At 38.7% G+C, this 19537-nt stretch overlaps 1 protein-coding gene across 3 annotated transcripts in view; it reads left to right on the top strand.

Annotated features, from left to right (window-relative positions):
- POLA1 (DNA polymerase alpha 1, catalytic subunit) overlaps nucleotides 1-19537 on the top strand; it is a 294407-nt gene that overhangs the window by 117941 nt on the left and 156929 nt on the right. For all 3 annotated transcript variants that reach the window (XM_021677907.1, XM_044911907.1, XM_044911908.1), the window contains 4 exons: nucleotides 1344-1549; nucleotides 3404-3536; nucleotides 10011-10142; nucleotides 15286-15460. In XM_021677907.1, coding sequence (XP_021533582.1) covers nucleotides 1344-1549; nucleotides 3404-3536; nucleotides 10011-10142; nucleotides 15286-15460 — 646 coding nt within the window. The remainder of the gene's footprint in view (nucleotides 1-1343; nucleotides 1550-3403; nucleotides 3537-10010; nucleotides 10143-15285; nucleotides 15461-19537) is intronic.

Below are 19537 nucleotides of genomic sequence, written 5' to 3'. Positions count from 1 at the left end.
CTCAGGTCATGATCCCGGGGGTCCTGGGATCGAGCCCTGAGTCAGGCTCCCTGCTCCGCGGGGAGTCTGCTTCTCCCTCTCCTTCTCCCCTTCCCCACCCCCCACCCCCGCTCGTGCTATTTCCCCCCAAATAAATAAATAAAATCTTTTAAAAATAAAATATGGTCATATTTATACTTATCACATTATCATGCATGAGGAGAAATATTTCTCTAGTAGTATTCAGATGGGTTTTATACGCTGATATGGATAAACATCTATCTACATACATGTACACACATTTATGATTTAAAAGTAATCATTTGTTGCTTCCTAATTGCAGTTTACAATTAGCAAGTGTTTCTTGAGTACTTGCTATGTTAAGATCTTATCCCAATAAACTAGTAGAACTAAGATAACATCTTACAAAGTAACAACTTCCTGCCTTTCTCCACTAATATGTGTGAAATATGACCTGTAGGCTTCACCTGAGAACAGGCCTGGCCTATTGTCCTCATCTTAGACTTCAAAAAGCTGTGTATTTTCCCTAGAGGTGATTGGCTGTGCCTTGATCCTATCAATAAAGAACAAGTGACTGGTCATTTTTTCTTCAAAATATAGGTATTTCCTTATATGTAAGGTGCTTTGGGAGGTACAGGGAGATCTTAGATATTTTTTCAAAGATTTTATTTATTTATTTGAGAGAGATATATTATTTTTATTTTGAGAGATTATTTATTTATTTGAGAGTGTAAAGATTCTTATGAATCTTGGGAGGGGCAGAAGGGGGGAGGAGAGAGAGAGAATCTCAAGCACACTCTTGCACTGAGTGCAGAGCCTGATATGGAGCTCCATCCCACGACCCTAAGATCATGACCTGAGCCGAAACCAAGAGTCAGACACTCAACCAACTGAGCCACCCAGGCGCCCCTTAGACATTATTTTAATAGTCAAAGTTTTACTTATTTCTAGTCATGTATCTACTTGTTGGACTATCTAATCTCTAATCTAGTAGTTTGGAGGTAAGTATATAAGCATTTAGTTTTTAGATTCAAAAAGACTATTTCATAATTTTTGTAAATTTCCTGGGGCAGACCTGCCAATTCTGTCCTTTGGTTGAATGGGATAATATATTTATATTACTGTGTTGTTTTTTTTTTCAATCTGTTTTTGTCCCTGTGCTCTTTCCGTGATTTTGCATCATACTCAACATAATACTGTTTTGTGTATCACCTGAGTAAATGCATTCTAATCTTGTGTGAATTCAAGTTCTGTTTAGATTAACTCTTGGAAATTTGTAGCATGTTCATCTTCTCCCTGGTAGATGTTTGAGAAGCTAGTATTAATGCTTGAAATTTTCACAGGTAAAAAGTGAAGTGAACAAGTTGTACAAACTGCTTGAAATAGACATTGATGGTGTTTTCAAGTCTCTGCTACTGCTGAAGAAAAAGAAGTATGGTGCTCTGGTTGTTGAGCCAACGTCAGATGGGAATTACTCCACCAAACAGGAGCTGAAAGGGTTAGATATAGTTAGAAGAGATTGGTGTGATCTTGCTAAAGAAACTGGAAAGTGAGTTCAGCTTTCATTTTTGCTTTTTTTGTTTGTCTGTAAAAACTTGGAGTATTAATGACATGGAGAAGATCTGTGATTCTGCCAAGCCCAAGGGACACAACTTCTTTTGTTATTGTTGTTGTTACATATTAATGCTTCTCACTTATTTGGAGTGGAATTTCTCAGGTAGATTAAAACTTAGCAAAAGCTAAATTTGCTCAGTAAGAGGTACTTGCTGTAAGATACATCTTAGGAGTTGTAACTCACAGTGAGGGTGAACCTTCACATTTTAGCTCCCTACAGAGTTAGTTTCGTTGATGTTGGCTTGTGTCTGTTTTGTTTTGCTTTCATATTCTTATTAGAAAGTGCCTTGTGTTGTGTTCCTGAATCATTGTAGAGCCTCTTTAGGAACATAATTGTTAAGGTGTTCCTGTGTTGGCTTAAATATTCTGGGATTCATAGTGGACCATGGACTGAGACTTTGTTCCCATCCATATCATTTGTGTGTAAAGATTCTTATGAATCTCTAGGAAAAAGAAAAAAAATAAGATTCTTACTAATCTTAGATTAATTTAAGAGCTAGTTTTCAAATACATAAGTACCTCAAATAATAAATGTCATGGCTGATCCTTTAGCTTTGCATCTGAGACTGGAAATTGTGATACTAAGGCCTGTTTTTTTTTTTTTTTTTTTTAAAGGGTCACATTAATTTATAAAGCATCCATTTAGAAAAGCCTGAATCCTTAGGTATTTAATGTACCATCATTTTAGATATTCCTGTCTGATGAACCTGCCCAATTCTGAAAATAGAAGAATTTTTTTCTTTAAAGCAAAATTTAAATTAATTTTAATATTGTCAAATATTCACACTTTTTACTTGTTTTCCAGTCCTCTTGCTTTCAAGTTGGGAGCTTGAGCAATTGTTGCTTCTGCAAAACCACTCTTGATTAGGCAAAGTTGATCATCCGACTATAGGTCACTGTTAGCCTTTTATGAAATGAAGTTTGAAATGCTTCATTGCCCCCAAATGTACCCAAAGATGAAACTACTTTGTATAGACTGTCGATTAGAGTGTTCTCTTCAGCTTTGTGTTTTCTAAGAAAAGATGCATCATAATGGAAGTAAATTTCTCTGAGTTAGAAATGTATTAGTAATTAAAGCTATACAAATGTTTTTGTCAGGGTTCTTTTTCTGACAAATTATAATGCAGCTGTCAAACCCTCGCTCTGCATTTTCTCAGAAATGGATAAAATATTGGCTTCCTTACTCCTTTTCTTTTTCTTTTTTCCCTTGTTTTTTGAGGGGGTCTGGTAGAATAGTAAGTTTTTCAGGGATAGCATAAGGTTGGAGAACACTGAGGAATATAATGAAGCTGAAGAAAGAAATTTGAAATCTTTGGGTTTTAAAAAATTTGCATAAAGAACTATATTTCTGCTTACCTAGCTAATGGTCATCTCAGCTTGGTGGTATCAGAGGTAATATCTTGGTGCTTTATGGGGAAAGAGAAATTTTTGTCTTTTAAATTTTAACCTATGAGTAGAGTATAACTGCTTGTGAATTTTGTAATTGCATATATACAGTTGTGGATGGAACACATACCTTTCTCTGTCCACATTTTGTATGAAGCATTAGCTGCTGCATTAGAAAATGGTCTGTATGTTTAAGGGCAAACCTGACATTCCAAGGTTGGTAAACCTTTGGTAGAGTTAATGTTAAAAAACAAATAGTAACGGCCTTTTGGACATTCACCCTCATGTTAGCTTTCAGTACAGCTCTTGTCCACATGTTAATCTAATGGCATTTATCTTCCTTTTCTCTCCTTTATTAATAAAGTATAATATTAAAAAAATGAATCCCTCTCTTCCTTTGCAGCTTTGTCATTGGCCAGATTCTTTCTGATCAAAGCCGAGACACTATAGTGGAAAACATTCAGAAGAGGTTAATAGAAATTGGAGAAAATGTGCTAAATGGCAGTGTCCCAGTGAGCCAGTTTGAAATTAACAAGGTAAATGTAGCATTTATTGCTGAGCCCAGCTGCTGCCATGTGTTTTTCGCCTCCTTCAGCTAGTTGAAGAACCACCTCATCCTTGCAATCGAAATAAATTCTAGCTGGTGATGAAAGCTGCTTAACAACTAACTCACGGATGGAGCGTTAGCATACCACTCTTCCTCTTCCAGCCACTGGTGCTGCCCTGTCAGCCACAGGGGCCTTCTCTCTGCATTTCTTACTTGTTGGAAGCCTCATTTCCAGAGATTCTGTGGAGCGATGTAGTTGATGTTTAGGGGACTAGAGAATATTACCTTTTCCATAGTCCTCCTCATTTATAGTTGTTTGGGAGGACAGGCCTGTAAGCTTAGAGAAAGATGGAGACAGAGAGAGAGAGAGAGAGAGAGAGAGAGAGAGAGAGAGAGAGAGAGTGTGTGTGTGTGTGTGTGTGTGTGTGTATGTGTGTGTGTGTGTGTGACTTTCACAGAAGGTGATCCTTAGAGGTACTGTAATCAGAATGCTTTTTTTGGACATAGATACTTCTTTAGAATTAAGATGGCAATAGCATTTTCTTTGTAACCAGAGCACTTGTGCTTTTATTATCTTTTTCAACTATGTAATTTAGACTTTATGGACAGTCTTAGTTGTTGAAAATGAGGAATATTTTTCCTTACCTAATTTGAAAAATAAAACCTTGGTTTCCAAAGTGCTGTGTAATATAAGATGTTAGGTTGCCAATTTCCTTTTTTCCCCCCATTTAAAAAGAGTACCCATACATATTCAGAAGCTAATTTCGCGAATACCATTTTACCCATTTTGTGATAAATAGATTTCGTTGTCAAAGCTGATACAAAAAAGGAATTTTAATGAAAAAGAATCTAATGATGACATTAAATAGAAGACTTAGAGTTAAGACTCATTCATGATACCCCTGTGCTAAAGTGATGCTTGTCATTTTTGCACGGTTCCTTACTCTTTCTTTTTATTTTATTTTTTTTATTTTTACACTGAAGCAATTACAATATATATTATGTTGAAATCGGTTTTTATTTGACATAAACAGATTGTTTCACATTTCTATATTATCTTAAAAATGATCGTGTTAATCTTATATTTCACTGATACATTAAAATTTCTGTTTGATTATTTACATTATTTTGGATACTGGAAATAACTGTATTGAACATCTTTCTATCTTAATCTTTTTGCTTTTGGATGAATTCTTTTCTTTTTTTTTTAAAGATTTTATTTATTTATTTATTTGACAGAGAGAGAGAGATAGCGAGAGCAGGAACACAAGCAGGGGGAGTGGGAGAGGGAGAAGCAGGCTTCCTGTCGAGCAGGGAGCCCGATGTGGGACTCGATCCCAGGACCCCGGGATCATGACCTGAGCCGAAGGCAGACGCTTGACGACTGAGCCACCCAGGCGCCCTGGATGAATTATTTTCTTAGTTTAGGTTCCTTGAAGTGAATTACTTGAGTCAAAAGATGCGAATATCTGGATGGCTCTTGCCAAATTGCTTTGTAAAAGGGTGATACCCATTGATAACAAAATGTGTGTGCCAGGTTCACCACAGATTTGCTTGTATTGGTGATAGTTCATTGGTGATCTTTAAATAAAATAGTGCTATCATAATGTGAAACAGTGCCTCACCGTTGCATTTAATTTACATTTCTTTGTTTTTTAGAGAAGATGAATATTTTCTATGCATATCCTTAGGATTAGTATTTACTCTTAAGTGAGTCATTTATTTCCTACACCTTAACCGTGATGTCTTTAATGTCACAAAAAAAGACATTTCTACATGGAAGTACAAAAAAATAGAAGCAAATATTGTAAGAGGCCATGTGTTTTGGCACTAGCTCTTCACTTGAAGCGATGCAGTGTTTATCCATTGGTGTGGCATCACCTGTGACATCTCAAAAGCAATTTCCCTTCAGATTTTGTTTGGTCTGTCTCAGAAATGTGCATGAGTAGGAGTTATGACTTCAGTCTTCCTTTGATCAGTTTTTGCATCAGTTGTACAGATTGTATCCCTGACACGATCTACCTTCTTAGAAATGTGGACCCTCTATCCCAAGGGGTTCCAGTCAGGAGTTTAGAAGGCTGAATACAAACATGACCACATTATTGGCAGAAGAACACTGCGCCCACACTGTCATCTTATAGGAATGATGACACAGTATGACTAGTACGCAAAGAAACTGGAGTCCCGGACGCACTGGTAGTCTCCGAGTGCTCGTGAACAGTCTGCAATCTTGTTATTCTGAGGTTTTTACTATCGAAATTGTTAAACTTATATATAAACGTAGAAAATGGTATTATGAATCCCCATGTATCCATCATTCAGCTTCACTAATTATCAATTTATAGTGACATTATTATTCAAAACAATAATAGTAATACTTAATGTGATTAGGGCTGTGCCTTCATTCTCTGTGGCAGAGCTAAAATTGTGACTTATTGTCTTTCTCTTCTTCATTTCCCTTGACATAGTAGCTGGCAAATAACAGTTGTTCAGTGAATATTAAAAGAATTCACTTGATTTCCTACTCTTCCATGCTACATTCTGGGATATAAAATTGAATAAGCAAAGCATGGTCCATGTTTACAAGATGGAAATGGTCTTTCAAAGATATTTCCTGTCCCATATTTTTATACTTTTTTTTTTAAATGAAGAAAACAGATTTCTGCAGTGTTGACAGACGTGCAGTGAATTCTGATGAAAGGACTATCTATATCATAGTTATTCCTAAGTCTGTTTACAGGAGGTTATTTATGTCAAAGGTGATGTGTCTTGATCAACATCTGTCTGAATACTTGCAATGTTTAAAACTTGTGAGCCATTCAGTTTTTACATTTCATCGCTTTCAAAGGAGAGTGGAATGGAAGAGTCTATGTCACTGGTTGTGGATGGTCTTATGACAGAATATCTGTATATCTGTAGTTACGGATATTTTTGTGATCTTGGGAGGGATTGAAAATAGGAGGCTAGCCTAGGGTGGAGGGGTAAAGTGGTGAAATTTGCCTTTCTAGAGATTTTAACCCTTGTTGTTAAAACTGAAAAACATCATGTGTGATTTTCTGAATTACCGCAATCTTAGCCTAGATATTTTTCATAAAGTAACACAAAGTACTTCACAGCTGATTTGTATAGCCCTGGTTAACTTGAGCCTTAACCGCCAGGAAGCATTTTTTTTTTTTTTAAATCAAGCCTTCTAAAACTAGCTTGTAAGATCCCCAAATAGCCCCAATCTAATAACTGGAAAGTATGTCACATGAAATTCAGAATTTCTTAATATTGCTCTAAAGTATAGTCAATTGAAGAAGATAATGGTTTTTTTAAGTAGAGTTCTATTGATTAAGATTTCTATGCAGTATTACCCGTTCAAGTCAATCAAGACTCTGCATAATGCAGGTTAGAGGAGATTCAGATACTTGGAGCATTTCCTAGGCACTCTCCTGCACTTGAGTGTATGATTTAGAAAGTGGACATGACATGGGTATGTGCAGCCATGTTGGAAGATCTGCTTTATTCTCCAGCATTTCTCACATTTCCTGGTCGCAGGACACTTGCACACTCTTAAAATAATTGAGGACTGTAAGAGCTTTTGTTTATGTGGCCTGTGTTAATATTTACTGTTAGAAATTAAAACAAAACTTTTAAAGCATTTATGTACTTGTTTAAAAATAGCAATAAACCCAGTATGTGATTATAAAAATAACGTTTTTCCTTGAAAAGTAGCTATATATTTCAAAACAAAGAAAAATTAGCCAGAGGAGTGACATCATTTTAAAATTTTGCAAATCTCTGTAATGTCTAGTTTGGTAGAAGACATCTGGCTTTTCATATCTGCTTGAGTGTCCAGTCTGTCATGATGTGTGGTTTGGGTTGAAGTATAGGAAGAAAATCCATTTTCACACAGATTCATAGTTGGAAAAAGAAATATTTCAGGACTTTCTCTGGATATTTGTATATTTTCTTCTTTGATTCTACACCAGTATTATCTAAGTGGCATTTTCATAAAGATTATTGTAATGTGGAAATCTAAAACCTTATCAGTGAACTTTTCATATTCTCACATGAAAATCTGTTGGTCTGTGTTGTACTTGAAGTAGATATTTTACTGATGCATGATATTATAATGCTTTGGTCATTTGTGAAATAGGAGTCTCCTGGGTTTTACAGATCTTCCAAATATTGATGCATTTCATTATCAAAAATCACATTTTAAAATATTCCTACCTATATCATCAGAAATGTCTTTAAGTATTGAGAAACTGTCAAGCTCACATAAATGCGAACAAGTTTTCCAGAATTCTAATTTGTGCTTGAAAGGTTGAATTTTATCGTAGGCAAGACATACTGCCGGTTGTTATTATTTTTTTTTTAAAGATTTTATTTATTTATCTGACAGAGAGACAGGAGAGAGGGAACACAAGTAGGAGGAGTGCGAGAGGGAGAAGCAGGCTTCCCGTCGAGCAGGGAGCCCGATGTGGGGCTTGATCGCAGGACTCTGGGATCATGACCCGAGCCGAAGGCAGCCGCTTAACCGACTGAGCCACCCAGGCGCCCCTGCCGGTTGTTATTCTTGAAGTTGCAGGCTCACTCCATTCTTTTTTGAGAAATTGTCTGCCAGAGACCCATGTTTGAATAGCAGTAGCTGGCCTGTCATCCTTGCAAGGAAGAATTTTGTTCTATGAACAAGGCAGCTAGTTTAGCTTGCAACTCTGAAGAGTTGCACAAGTGCTTTTCCTCGAGCAACCTTCATTCTTCAGTATACAGTAGACATGCCTTGTGTGTACTTCTTATTTTGTCACATAAAATACTAGCCTTCTGTTCAGGGTCAGGAGCTTAAAAAAACTAGTAACGTTTGCTCTTCCATGAAGGGCATTCTTTAATGAAACTGGCATGTGTGTGTGTGTGAGAGAGAGACTCTTGAGTGTGTGGTGGTGAAGAATACAAGTGGTAGCACAGTTCAGTGTGGCTGCCCTGATTCGTGTTTATGAGGCATCAGAACCTTTACCTACCATTGCTTCTGCATCACCAGTGCAAACAGTATTGTTAGTACAATAATGTTGACCTCTCGACTCCCTGAAAGGCTATCTGGAACCCCCAGTGGTCTGCAGACCATATTGAGGTGGTCTAGTCATGGGGCACCCTGTCCCCAGCCCTTCTTCCTCTTGTCTTTTTTTTTTCTTAATGCTTCTTGTTTTCTTTTTTTAAGATTTTATTTATTTATTTATTTATTTATTTATTTATTTATTTATTTATTTATTTATTTATAGCAGAGAGAGACACAGCTAGAGAAGGAACACAAGCAGGGAGAGTGGGAGAGGGAGAAGCAGGCTTCCCACTGAGCAGGGAGCCTGATGTGGGGCTCCATCCCAGGACCCTGGGACCACGACCCGAGCCGAAGGCAGATGCTTTAACAACTGAGCCACCCACGCACCCCTCCTCTTGTCTTTTGAAACCCACCAGAGAGCTCGATATCTCCCTCCTACCCTTTGTGCATACTGAATTCCATTCTGATGGACTGTATTTTGTGGTGCCTCTTGCTTTTAACTTTTGCTTTTATCTCTGCCCAGAATGTTCTTGCTCCTGTCACCTTTTCTTAAAATCCTCTTTTTCTTCACGTGCCAGCTCAAATTTTTTTCCCCTATGATTTCTGCTCTCAGATGGAAGTGATCTTTGCCTCTCTAAACTCTCTCCCTCATACTGTTCACATCTCCCTTATGGCACATGTGGCTTATTTTAGAGATTTTATTCGCAGATTGAGGAATCATCTACTAATAGCAGATGACTTAGGACTAATGACTGTCTTACTCATCTCACAGTACTTTACAGTGCTTGAACTTAGTGAATTATTGCAGAGTGAGCGAAATAATTTTGCAAACATTTGGTTGCTACTGTACGCCAAGAATTGTTTTGAGCACTGAATGCAGCGGCAAGCAAGGCTGACATGTTCCTGCTCTCATGGGGCTTACTTTCTCTTAGAAACACATTCTTTCTGCCTTTGTAGAGCTTAAATTGACAGTGTGAATAAATCCACCGATTTCTGGTATCTTTGAGATTTATTTAAGCTAGAGGAGCCTTCGAGAAACAGATCATTAAGTCAGAGTAGCCGATCTCCATCAGTCTTTACTAACCACTTAATTCAGTGAGGGAATTGCAGACATTAAGAGAAACTAAAGGCTTGATAGAAAACTGAATTTGTAGTCTTAATTTTTTTATATGCAAGTATTACGTGCCATGGCCCATAAACTTCTATTTCTTTTTTGCCAGAGTTGCATCTGGTTATATTAGTTAGTAAGTGAAGGAGGGAGGAGCCTTAAGGATGGAATGTCTAAAGACTGCGGCACTGTTTTCTACATACAGCTTCTGTTCTTTTTATGTTTATGTGGCAGATAGGATTCTAGGAAAGATGTGTTTAGTGTATATCTGTGTGAGAAGAGATTTGAAGTTTGGGGCTTTTTGTTTCCTCTTTTAGGCATTGACAAAGGATCCCCAGGATTACCCTGATAAAAAAAGCCTACCTCATGTACATGTTGCCCTCTGGATGAATTCTCAAGGGGGCAGAAAGGTGAAAGCTGGAGATACCGTGTCGTATGTCATCTGTCAGGTAAAACTGAAGCTATTAATAAGACTCCTGGACCCCATAACCCAAAGTAAAACTCAGATCACCACAGTGTCTTATTTAATGGTCTTCCAAATAATTGATGGTATGAAGAGATGGGTTAGTTTGGTTGTTTTTATAACATTTGAAGCATTAGAGCTATGGCATATTTTATTAAAATTTTCAAAAAATATTTAAGACCAGTGTCCTGGTTCACTGAAATTGTCTTGGTGAGACAGGTGCATAACAGTAGGTGCTGTTTCAACCCTAAATTAACTTCAGTGAAACTGTATATAGGTTTGGTCATATGTCCAGCAGCAGTCCATCATCATTCCTTTTGCCACAGATTCTATTATGAATACTTAGAATAAGAGAGTAAATACATTTTTCCCTAGCTTATGTTCAAAGAGTTACTTGAAAAGAATATGAAGTGCTTGATAATATGGAGAAGGGTGCGAGACCCCAAAAACATACCTTAGGAGGAAAACACAAATGATCTCACCAGTTTGTTTGTTTGTTGTATTTTGAGTGGAGGGGGCCTAGAACCCACCTCCTTGCCTTCTTCCTCTTCCATGTGGCATCTCTGAGGAACCTCTACCCTTTCTGGAACATAGGTTTAAACCACTAACCAGTTTCTTTGGAGAGTAGTGTGCCTCTGACAGGGATGAGGAGAGAGGGTGGGACACAAGAGCAGTTTTTTTCTTTGAAAGCACTTAACTCCAGTTGGAACAAAGGAGAGGTCTCATCTCTTCCTTTTGGAAAAAAGAAAAAAAGTCACAGCCTCTTTCCAAATTCTTTAAAATTACTGTGGTGTGGTATACTTACCAAAAGGCATAATTTGTCTGTTATAAGACTTTAATTAATTGTTGCATTTTGTTATTACAGTAAAAAAATTAGATAAGCCTTAAATTTCATTGCATTATGATTGATCTTTGTCAAACTACAATCAGTGTGTTTTTAAATCATAGAGTCTTTTAGAATTTAAAAATTATCTGCTAATATCTGCTCGGTACTGTGGATGATGTACATAACAAATGATTTAAGTACGTGGACAGGAATCAGCACTTGACTCTGTCTCCCTCCTAGGGTTATCCTTGATTAAGAACTGTTACAGAAAGCCAATTCCTGCAGGAAAATATTTCCATAAATGTCTGACTTGCTCAAGCCCTTAATGTGCTTTGCATATTGCCTCTGACAAGTCTCATCTCAAAAAAACAATTTTCATATTATGCAAATAAAGATTTTGGTAAATAGGCTAGTTTTTTTTCACTTATGACTTAACATACATGGAAAAGCTCTTAGACTATTAATGACAGGAGCAGATGGCTATATAGCTTTGAAAAATTACATAGGTTCCATGAAATAACATCTAATAATGAAATCCAGTCACAGTTATGTTTTGGCTAAATCTGGAATGGAGATGTATGGTAGTATGATCGATAGATTTAAAAGTCAAGGTTATGTTCGTTGATGTCTAGATATTGGGTCTTATGATTTCTTTTTCCCAGGTCTTATTGAGCTAGAGAAGCTCAAAAATGCTGATGCTGATATAGTACAATAAATCAAATTTTATGTATTTTCAATATTTTCCCCATCCACTGGTGCTGGGCCTTAACTTTCTTGCTTATTAAAACTACAGTTCATGTTTCTTTTTGTTTATGCTTCTCATTGTATCCCAAGAAAAGCTGTAGGACTTTAATTTGCCTCTGTTCCCTAGCAGTGGGTCAGGCCCACTTTGAGCATGTTTGTGAGCCAAAGCTCCCTACCTCTTTTGCTTTTAAGCACTCAAATTATTCTGTTTCTTAACAAAACCATATTTTTTTTTAAAGATTTTATTTATTCATTTGAGACACAGAGATACAGAGAGAGAGAGCATGAGCAGGGAGAGAGGCAGAGGGAGAGGGAGAAGCAGGCTCCCCGCTGAGCAGGGAGCCCAATGTGGGGCTCGATCCCAGGACCCTGGGATCATGACCCGAGCTGAAGGCAGACGCTTAATCATCTGAGCCACCCAGGCGCCCCTTAACAAAACCATATTTTTAGAATATCTTTTTGAAAACGTATGATGATATACTTGAAAGAGAACTATACTGCTCTAAGCAAAGGTGCCCTCCACGAATAGTATGTCTCCTAGACAGGTTCTGTTTTGTTTGAAATTTATATTTAGACTGTGGTACTCTACTGATAGTTTACTCTGACTATAAATTCAGATGAGTTCAGAGAGTAATGTTTTTGGTGTCGGATTTATATTGTAGTTTGTCGCCTTGTAAAACCTATGTGAATTATTTGCTGAGATCTTAAGTTCCACTTGTTGGTTAAATTTTAAATCTTCAATTATTTAACTTTCATTAGACATAATTTCCATAAGGCATGCCTTTAACATAATTGTTTTAAGGGGCCCACTTGTCACCCATTTAAATAACTTTTTTCCCTTAGTTTCCTACTAAAGATGACGACATAGTTTTGAATGAATTGACTGTACCTGGTTGTCTCTGTGAAGTATGTACTTTGTGAAGTTCACGAATTACTACATAGACATTTCAAGGAAGGCCAACATTGCTTCCCTTTTTTTTTTTTTTAGAATAATATTTCTTTAATTGAAATATAGTTGATACGCAGTGTTACATTAGTTTCAGGTTTACAATATAGTGATTTGACAAGTCTATTCGATATGCTATGCACACTACAAGTGTAGCTATAATCTATCACCATACAAAGCTATGACAATACCATTGGCTATCTTTCCTATGCTGTACAACTAAAAACTTTATTTTTTTGTTTTTTATTTTTTTTATTATGTTAATCACCATACATTACGACTGTTGAATCACAGATCTGTACCTCTGAAACAAATAATACATTATATGTTAAAAAAAAGAAAAAAAGAAGAAGATAGCAGGAAGAAATCGGAGGGGAAGACCAACATTGCTTCTTAATCTGGTTTTAAAGGTGTATGCCATGCGTTATTGCATATACCATGGGATCTTGCTAAGTTTTAGAATTAGGTCTGTGAGGGATATATCTTATGTCACGGCCTGAATGTTTTCCCAACACAACACAGCAAAACCTGTCTTACCAATTCTTTTGAATTTAGTCATGTTTGGATTCAGATTTTTTAAATACAGTAAGAGATATGTTTGGGTCAGTGTTAAAACTGGTCCTTCATATGGTTATTTAAAATAAAAACTTTCTTAACTGAGGATATGCTTAGAAATTTTCAACTGCTTTTTAAAAAAATTTGACTTACTGTGAGAACATCTTCTAATGATATATTGGAAAGTAACTCACATGCCTTTAAAGAAAAATTGTCTGTAGAAATTTGATTTTTTTTTAAAGGTTTTATTTATTTATTTGAGAGAGAGTGAGTGAGCAAGCACGAGTTAGAGGGAGGGGCAGAGGGAGAGAGAAGACTCCCTGCTGAGCAGGGAGCCTGACAGGGGGCTCGATCCCAGGACCCAGAGATCATGACTTGAGCCAAAGGCAGACGCTTAACTGAGTGAGCCACCCAGGCACCCCTGTATAAATTTGATTTTTATTCACCATTAAAAAGTGGCAAACTTAACATTGCTATATAATCTTTATTTTTTTAAGGGGGGGTCAGAGAGAATCTCAAGTAGGCTGTACACCTAGCGCAGAGCCCAGTGCAGGGCTCGATCTCCTGACCCTGAGATCATGACTTGAGTTGAAATCAAGATTCGAATGCTCAACTGACTGAGCCACCCAGGTGCCCCTCAGTATTGCTGTAATCTTAAGGACAGACCAGTTTTTTTAAAAAAAAATACAATTCTGTAAATTAATCAGGTTTCAGGTGTTAGTTAATTAAGTCAGTCTGAGTATAGTTGTAGCGCGTAAAGATGCTGCCCAGGAATGTTTCACACTCTTTGTCATTGGCTGTCATCTTACTCTTATCTAATAATTCAGACTTTGCAAAGGGCAACAATTAAAGGTGATGAATTCTGCCTAATTTCTTTTACTGTGTTGTGAACTCCTGAAAAAAAAAATTATTTGGCAAGTCTTTTAATCCGAGGTTTGCTTTCTAAGTATTTCCTTATATCCTAGACTATGTAGAACCTAGTTGATAAACATTCCAGTTTGTTTCCATCAAGAGCATTGCCAGAGAAAGAGGCCCTTGCCTCCAGTCCGAAGACAGTGGTGTGCAAGTAGCCTCAGCTTTGTGCTGGACGCTGACTTGAGAAGGAGCTGATTGTAGCAGGAATGAAAGAATAGGGTTCATGTTGTCTATTTTGCAGAGCAGCTTAGCACTGTGAATAGTTAAAATTGACTAGTCTGAATATTAAATTCTGTTGTTGTAGAAAAGAGGAGTGGAGTGAGTTGTCAGATGTTGGTCCAGTAGTGTGATGACTTTTTTTGATTCACAGATGATGGTGACCTCACCCACAGGGCTGTATATGGACCACTTACATAGAATTACACAATTTTTATTTTTATTAAGAGGAAACCTTTGAAAAGATACTCTCCGACCCATCTTTCTTTCCTTGAGGAGAGCCATGTTAACAGTGCAAAATGGCATGCCCTTCATTCCAGTGCCAAATATTTTGCTTCTAGAGCATTGCTACTCCACCAGGATAGCTCATTAATTTTACTCCTGTCTATTATATCTTGTATATAAGTTACTACTGTGTGGATTTCATACCCCTTTCTTTTCTCCTTGCTCATTTGCTTCTTGATACATAAAACTCTCATAGAAAATATAACCCTGGGGGCCTTAAAGATGAGATTATGACTAGAGTTTTTGCATGGATTGTATTAACAATAAAAGGACCACACATGTTTTTTCTCATCACTCCTAAAAGGCCTTTCTGACTAGACTAATAGTTTAGCAAGTCTTCTCAGTGTGCTTCTATGATATGGCAGGTGGAATTATTTAATCTAGTCATGCCATCTTGTTGGTTTCCTGTTTCAACAAAAAATAGAACACAACACATCCTGGATTTACATTCTTGGACAGTGGGTGACATGTTTTCCTTGATCTTCCTACTCTTACATATGAAATGTTCACCAGTGGGTCAAAAGGACTTCTTGGTGTTTGGAATTGAATATATAAAGTTTGAATTATTGTCCCTCTTTTTGGCCAACCATGTATGTGTGACTGAATTTCCTACAACCTTACCTATATCGTGTCCTTTTGTAGGATGGGTCAAACCTCACTGCAAGTCAGAGGGCCTATGCACCTGAGCAGCTACAGAAACAGGACAATTTAACCATTGATACCCAGTACTACCTGGCTCAGCAGATCCACCCAGTCGTGGCTCGGATCTGTGAGCCAATAGATGGAATTGATGCTGTTCTCATTGCAACATGGTTAGGTAAGTGTCCCCAGCTCACATAGCCTCTTACCTGGCTTTAGCAGTACCCGTAGTCCTCCCTCACCTGTTGTGAGCCTTGTTTATAGGTATGGTATGTGTCGAGCACTTCTTTGTGTATGTATAGTTGGGCATTTGTTTTTGTGGTTGGTTGGTTAATGTCTATCTCCCTTCATAGACTATGGACCTCATATGCTTGCTACCTGTATAGCCACATGCCTGCTCCGTAGTAGGCACTCAGTCAGTAAATGCCAAGGGAAGAGAGGGAAGACAGGAGAAGGAATGAAGAGATTTTAGGCACACTGACAGTGTCTGAGCTTACACTGTTGTAGCTTTAATTGGTGAACTTCCATTAATAAGGAGATTGATGGTATTGTGATGGTTGGTTTATCTTGTCGCTTGTCTCTAAATGTATTTTTGTATAAAGTGAGAATACACAGCTTTTTTAACATTAAAAAGTTTAATTTTTAGTATTCATTTCCCTGTGAGTGTCCTACTCTCACTTTAAATTCTTTGAAAACTAGGCATGCTGTTACCTTCCAGGAATTAGCTGATGCCTAATTTCTCATCATCCCAGGAGGTGCTGGTCAACCCTGAAACCTCAGCATTTTTTGACTTTTTGCTGTGGCACCAGATTGTTGCCTCATGCTTAGAAGTGTATTTCGTTACTTGCTCTGATTTCATTTCTAGATGACCAGCATGTAAAGAGTTACATTGATTTAAGATGGTTACTCTAGCTCATTGTATGCAAAGATGAACATTTTTTAGAATACTGCCTGATAAAGTCCTTAGATGGTGCCTCACGATCTATAAGTAAGTCCAGATGCCACTGACATCTCACAGTCTTTAACTCTGGCAGTTGTAGACTCTAACTTTGGAGCTCCAACCTGTATTTCTAAGAGCCTTCTTTCTTAATTGGTGTACTTAGGGATCCCCTAAATAAGGCATTGCTCATTCTGTCCCTGCTTCGTGGAAAATTCTCCCCCTCTTCTCATTGAAATGTCTGACTTAAGACATGGGCTTTGACATCATAGGGACTTGGGCTTACATGCTGGTTCTGCTCTTCACAAGCTCTTTGGCTTTTGCAAGCCTCTAAACCTTGATCTAAGCCTTGGTTTCTGGAATCGTAAACTGCAGTTGCTCTGAGGGGGCAATAGAATGATGCACATGCGATGCTCTGCACAGGCCTGGAGCAGAGAGAGTACTCAGTGTGCATTGTTAGTAGCCACATCCCACTCTCTTGCCAGGCTTCTGCATACATGTGTCCACACTCCTCCGGTCTATAAGATTTGTACATAGTTTTGTCAAAAAGAATGAAATCTTGCCATGTGCAATGACAGGGATGGAGCTAGAGTGTATTATGCTAAGTGAAATAAGTCAGAGAAAGCTAAATACCATACGATTCTACTCATATGTGGAATTTAAGAAACAAAACAGATGAACATATGGGAAGGGGAAGAAAAAAGGAGAGGGAAGCAAACCATAAGAGACTCGTAGTGATAGAGAACTGAGGGTTCATGGAGGGAGGGAGGTGGGGGCTGGGCTAAATGGGTGATGGATATTAAGGAGGGCACTTGTTGTGATGAGCCCTAGGTGTTGTATGTAAGTGATAAATCACTGAATTCTACTCCTGAAACCAATATTACACTATATGTTAACTAACTAGAATTTGAATAAAAATTTGAAAAGGAAAAAAAAGATTTGTACATAGTGCTCACCATGCGTGTGTGGACTGGGATTGGACAGATGAATGAGTTAAGTGACACGTTTGTCATCCTGCCCTGGTGAGTATTTTTCTGAGCTCCTGCCCGCCAGCCCTGACTCCCCTCCCCCCACCATTGTCTGCTCTGGAAGTGGAAACTCATTTTTGACATTTGCCTAAACAAAACATAGTGTGGAAGATAAAATCTGCTACCCAAATCGTCATACAATGTGTTCTCATAGTTGAGTTGTATTTGATGATGTTTATACAGCTTCAGCTGGGAGAAGAGGAGTGTAAGTGCTCAGTAGTTTTTAGCTTCCTTCTTTTTTCTCGCCCCTGCCTTGGGGGCTTGCTCTGTCGGATACTGTAATAAGTACTTTGCATATGTTATCTAATTTAATCTTTGCACCAGCCTCATAAGGGTCTGTTGTATTCGCTCCATTTTACAGGGAAGGAAGCCTAGGCTTAGAGAGGTAACTAACTTGGTCTTGTCGCATAGCTCATTAGTGGCTGGCTGTGGTCGGATGGGGACCCAGCTCTCTGTGACTCCACATCTTGTGCTCCTCACCACTGTGCTGCACACTCTACTGTCTTGTTCTTAGCTCAGAGAGCCTGTAACAGCGGTCCCCAAGCAGCTTGGTGTGGATGTGAAGTCGCAGGAGCTTCATTTTCCTTACGCTCCCTTTTCTTCCCACTGCACCCACTGCACCCCCCAGGCCAGTAGCCGCCACCCCCCACCCCCCAACATAAGCACCAAAAACCCCAGAATGGAACCATTTCTTTAAAGAGTAGATCTCCCAGTTTTTCTGTTTGTATCACCAAGAACCTGGCCTAGAGGCTAAGTGCTACCCTTTACTTCCTTGGTTGTAAATTTCCCAGTGATCCAGCGCTGAGTGGGAGTAGACGGAAGAACCTCATGAGGGACATGTAAAAGGTAAGAGCAGAGCCTTGTGTTTCTGCCAAAGAGCTGTTGAGTGAAGGGTGCTGGAGCCTGCCCAGGGGTTGCCTGATGCCTGCTTGGGTATCTCAGCACTGGTCCCACAGGGGACCACACTGATTCTTTTGATTCTGGAGTCATATATAAGATAACTATAAATTAAACAGTGGGCAGATTTTGACTTGGTTAAAGATAAACTTTATCCTAACTGCAGCTGCCTTGTGAATCCAGTTTTCGCAAATGATTTTCAAAGCTGGTAGCCTTGTGAGGCCCATCTTCAGAGGGTTCATGTTATTACTGACCAGTCTCAGTCCATAGCGGGAGCCCTCCATGCTTGTGCACGGTCCCACCCAGTCCCCGTCTGTCCTCCCTTCCCCCCGCCACCGACCTGCAAGCCCTTGGTGCCAGGTAGCCAGTCAGAGCTCCTAGAAGGATCTGTGTCCTCAGCTCTTACAGAGTTGTGGCTACACCCCCCCCCTTTTTTTTTTTTTAAAGATTTTATTTATTTATTTGACACACAGAGAGAAAGCACAAGTAGGCAGAGAGGCAGGCATAGAGAGAGGCAGAAGCAGGCTCTCCACTGAGCAGGGAGCCTGATGCGGGACTCGATCCCGGGACTCCAGGATCATGACCTGAGCCGAAGGCTGTCGCTTAACCAACTGAGCCACCCAGGCGCCCGAGGCTACACCCCTTTTAATCTTTTTCTGATTTTTATCTTTTGCCACTTGACAGCAGTTCTTACTTGCCCTCTTCTCCCACTACACCTCCTGCCATCACTAGCAGTATCCACCTGTCTACCTGCATTAGTGAGAAATCTTGTAGTCCTTTATCTTTCCCTCTTTAGGAGGGAGGAGGGGTCCACATTAGTGAATTGGAGAGCCATAGGAGGTCCACATTAGTGAATCGCAGGACAGCAAATGCCAGCTACCATAAAGATCTGTATAAAGTGTGGAAGATCTCCAGGCAGCTCTTTGCAGGCATTTTGCTCCCTGCCCTGTGCGGGAGCCACATTGTGATCTGCATCCTTTATTCCTCCACCCCAAGTGAAAAACCAGGGTGGCTGTTCTTCACTAGAGGATTTGAGGCCCCTGTTACCAGTTCTTACTTAGCCTGTGGTTTTAGAAAGGAGGAGGGAGGAGGTGGGAAAGTGGTGGGAAAGTAAGGGGAGTGTTAGGGGGTGCATGGTTTCTAAGAGGTGCAAGCTGTAGGCATAAAATTACTGTAATTTGTTTTTAAAATTCTAAATCTGTTTTCTTTATATAAAAAAAACTGCAGTTAGTGAACTGACACTGTTAAATAAGTTGAAGTGTACAAATGTATACGTAAAATACAAGCCCTCCAACTGCCTAATCACAGACATAAAATAATTCTGTTGCTTTTAATGTAGTTTTTATCTTTGACTAATGAAATGTATTACAATGTTGAAACTTCAGTGAAGTTT

Source organism: Neomonachus schauinslandi, chromosome X (genome assembly GCF_002201575.2).
Source record: "Neomonachus schauinslandi chromosome X, ASM220157v2, whole genome shotgun sequence".
NCBI classification, from domain to species: domain Eukaryota; kingdom Metazoa; phylum Chordata; class Mammalia; order Carnivora; family Phocidae; genus Neomonachus; species Neomonachus schauinslandi.
Note: the sequence above shows the minus strand (reverse complement) of the source record. Positions and strands in the feature narration are given on the sequence as shown.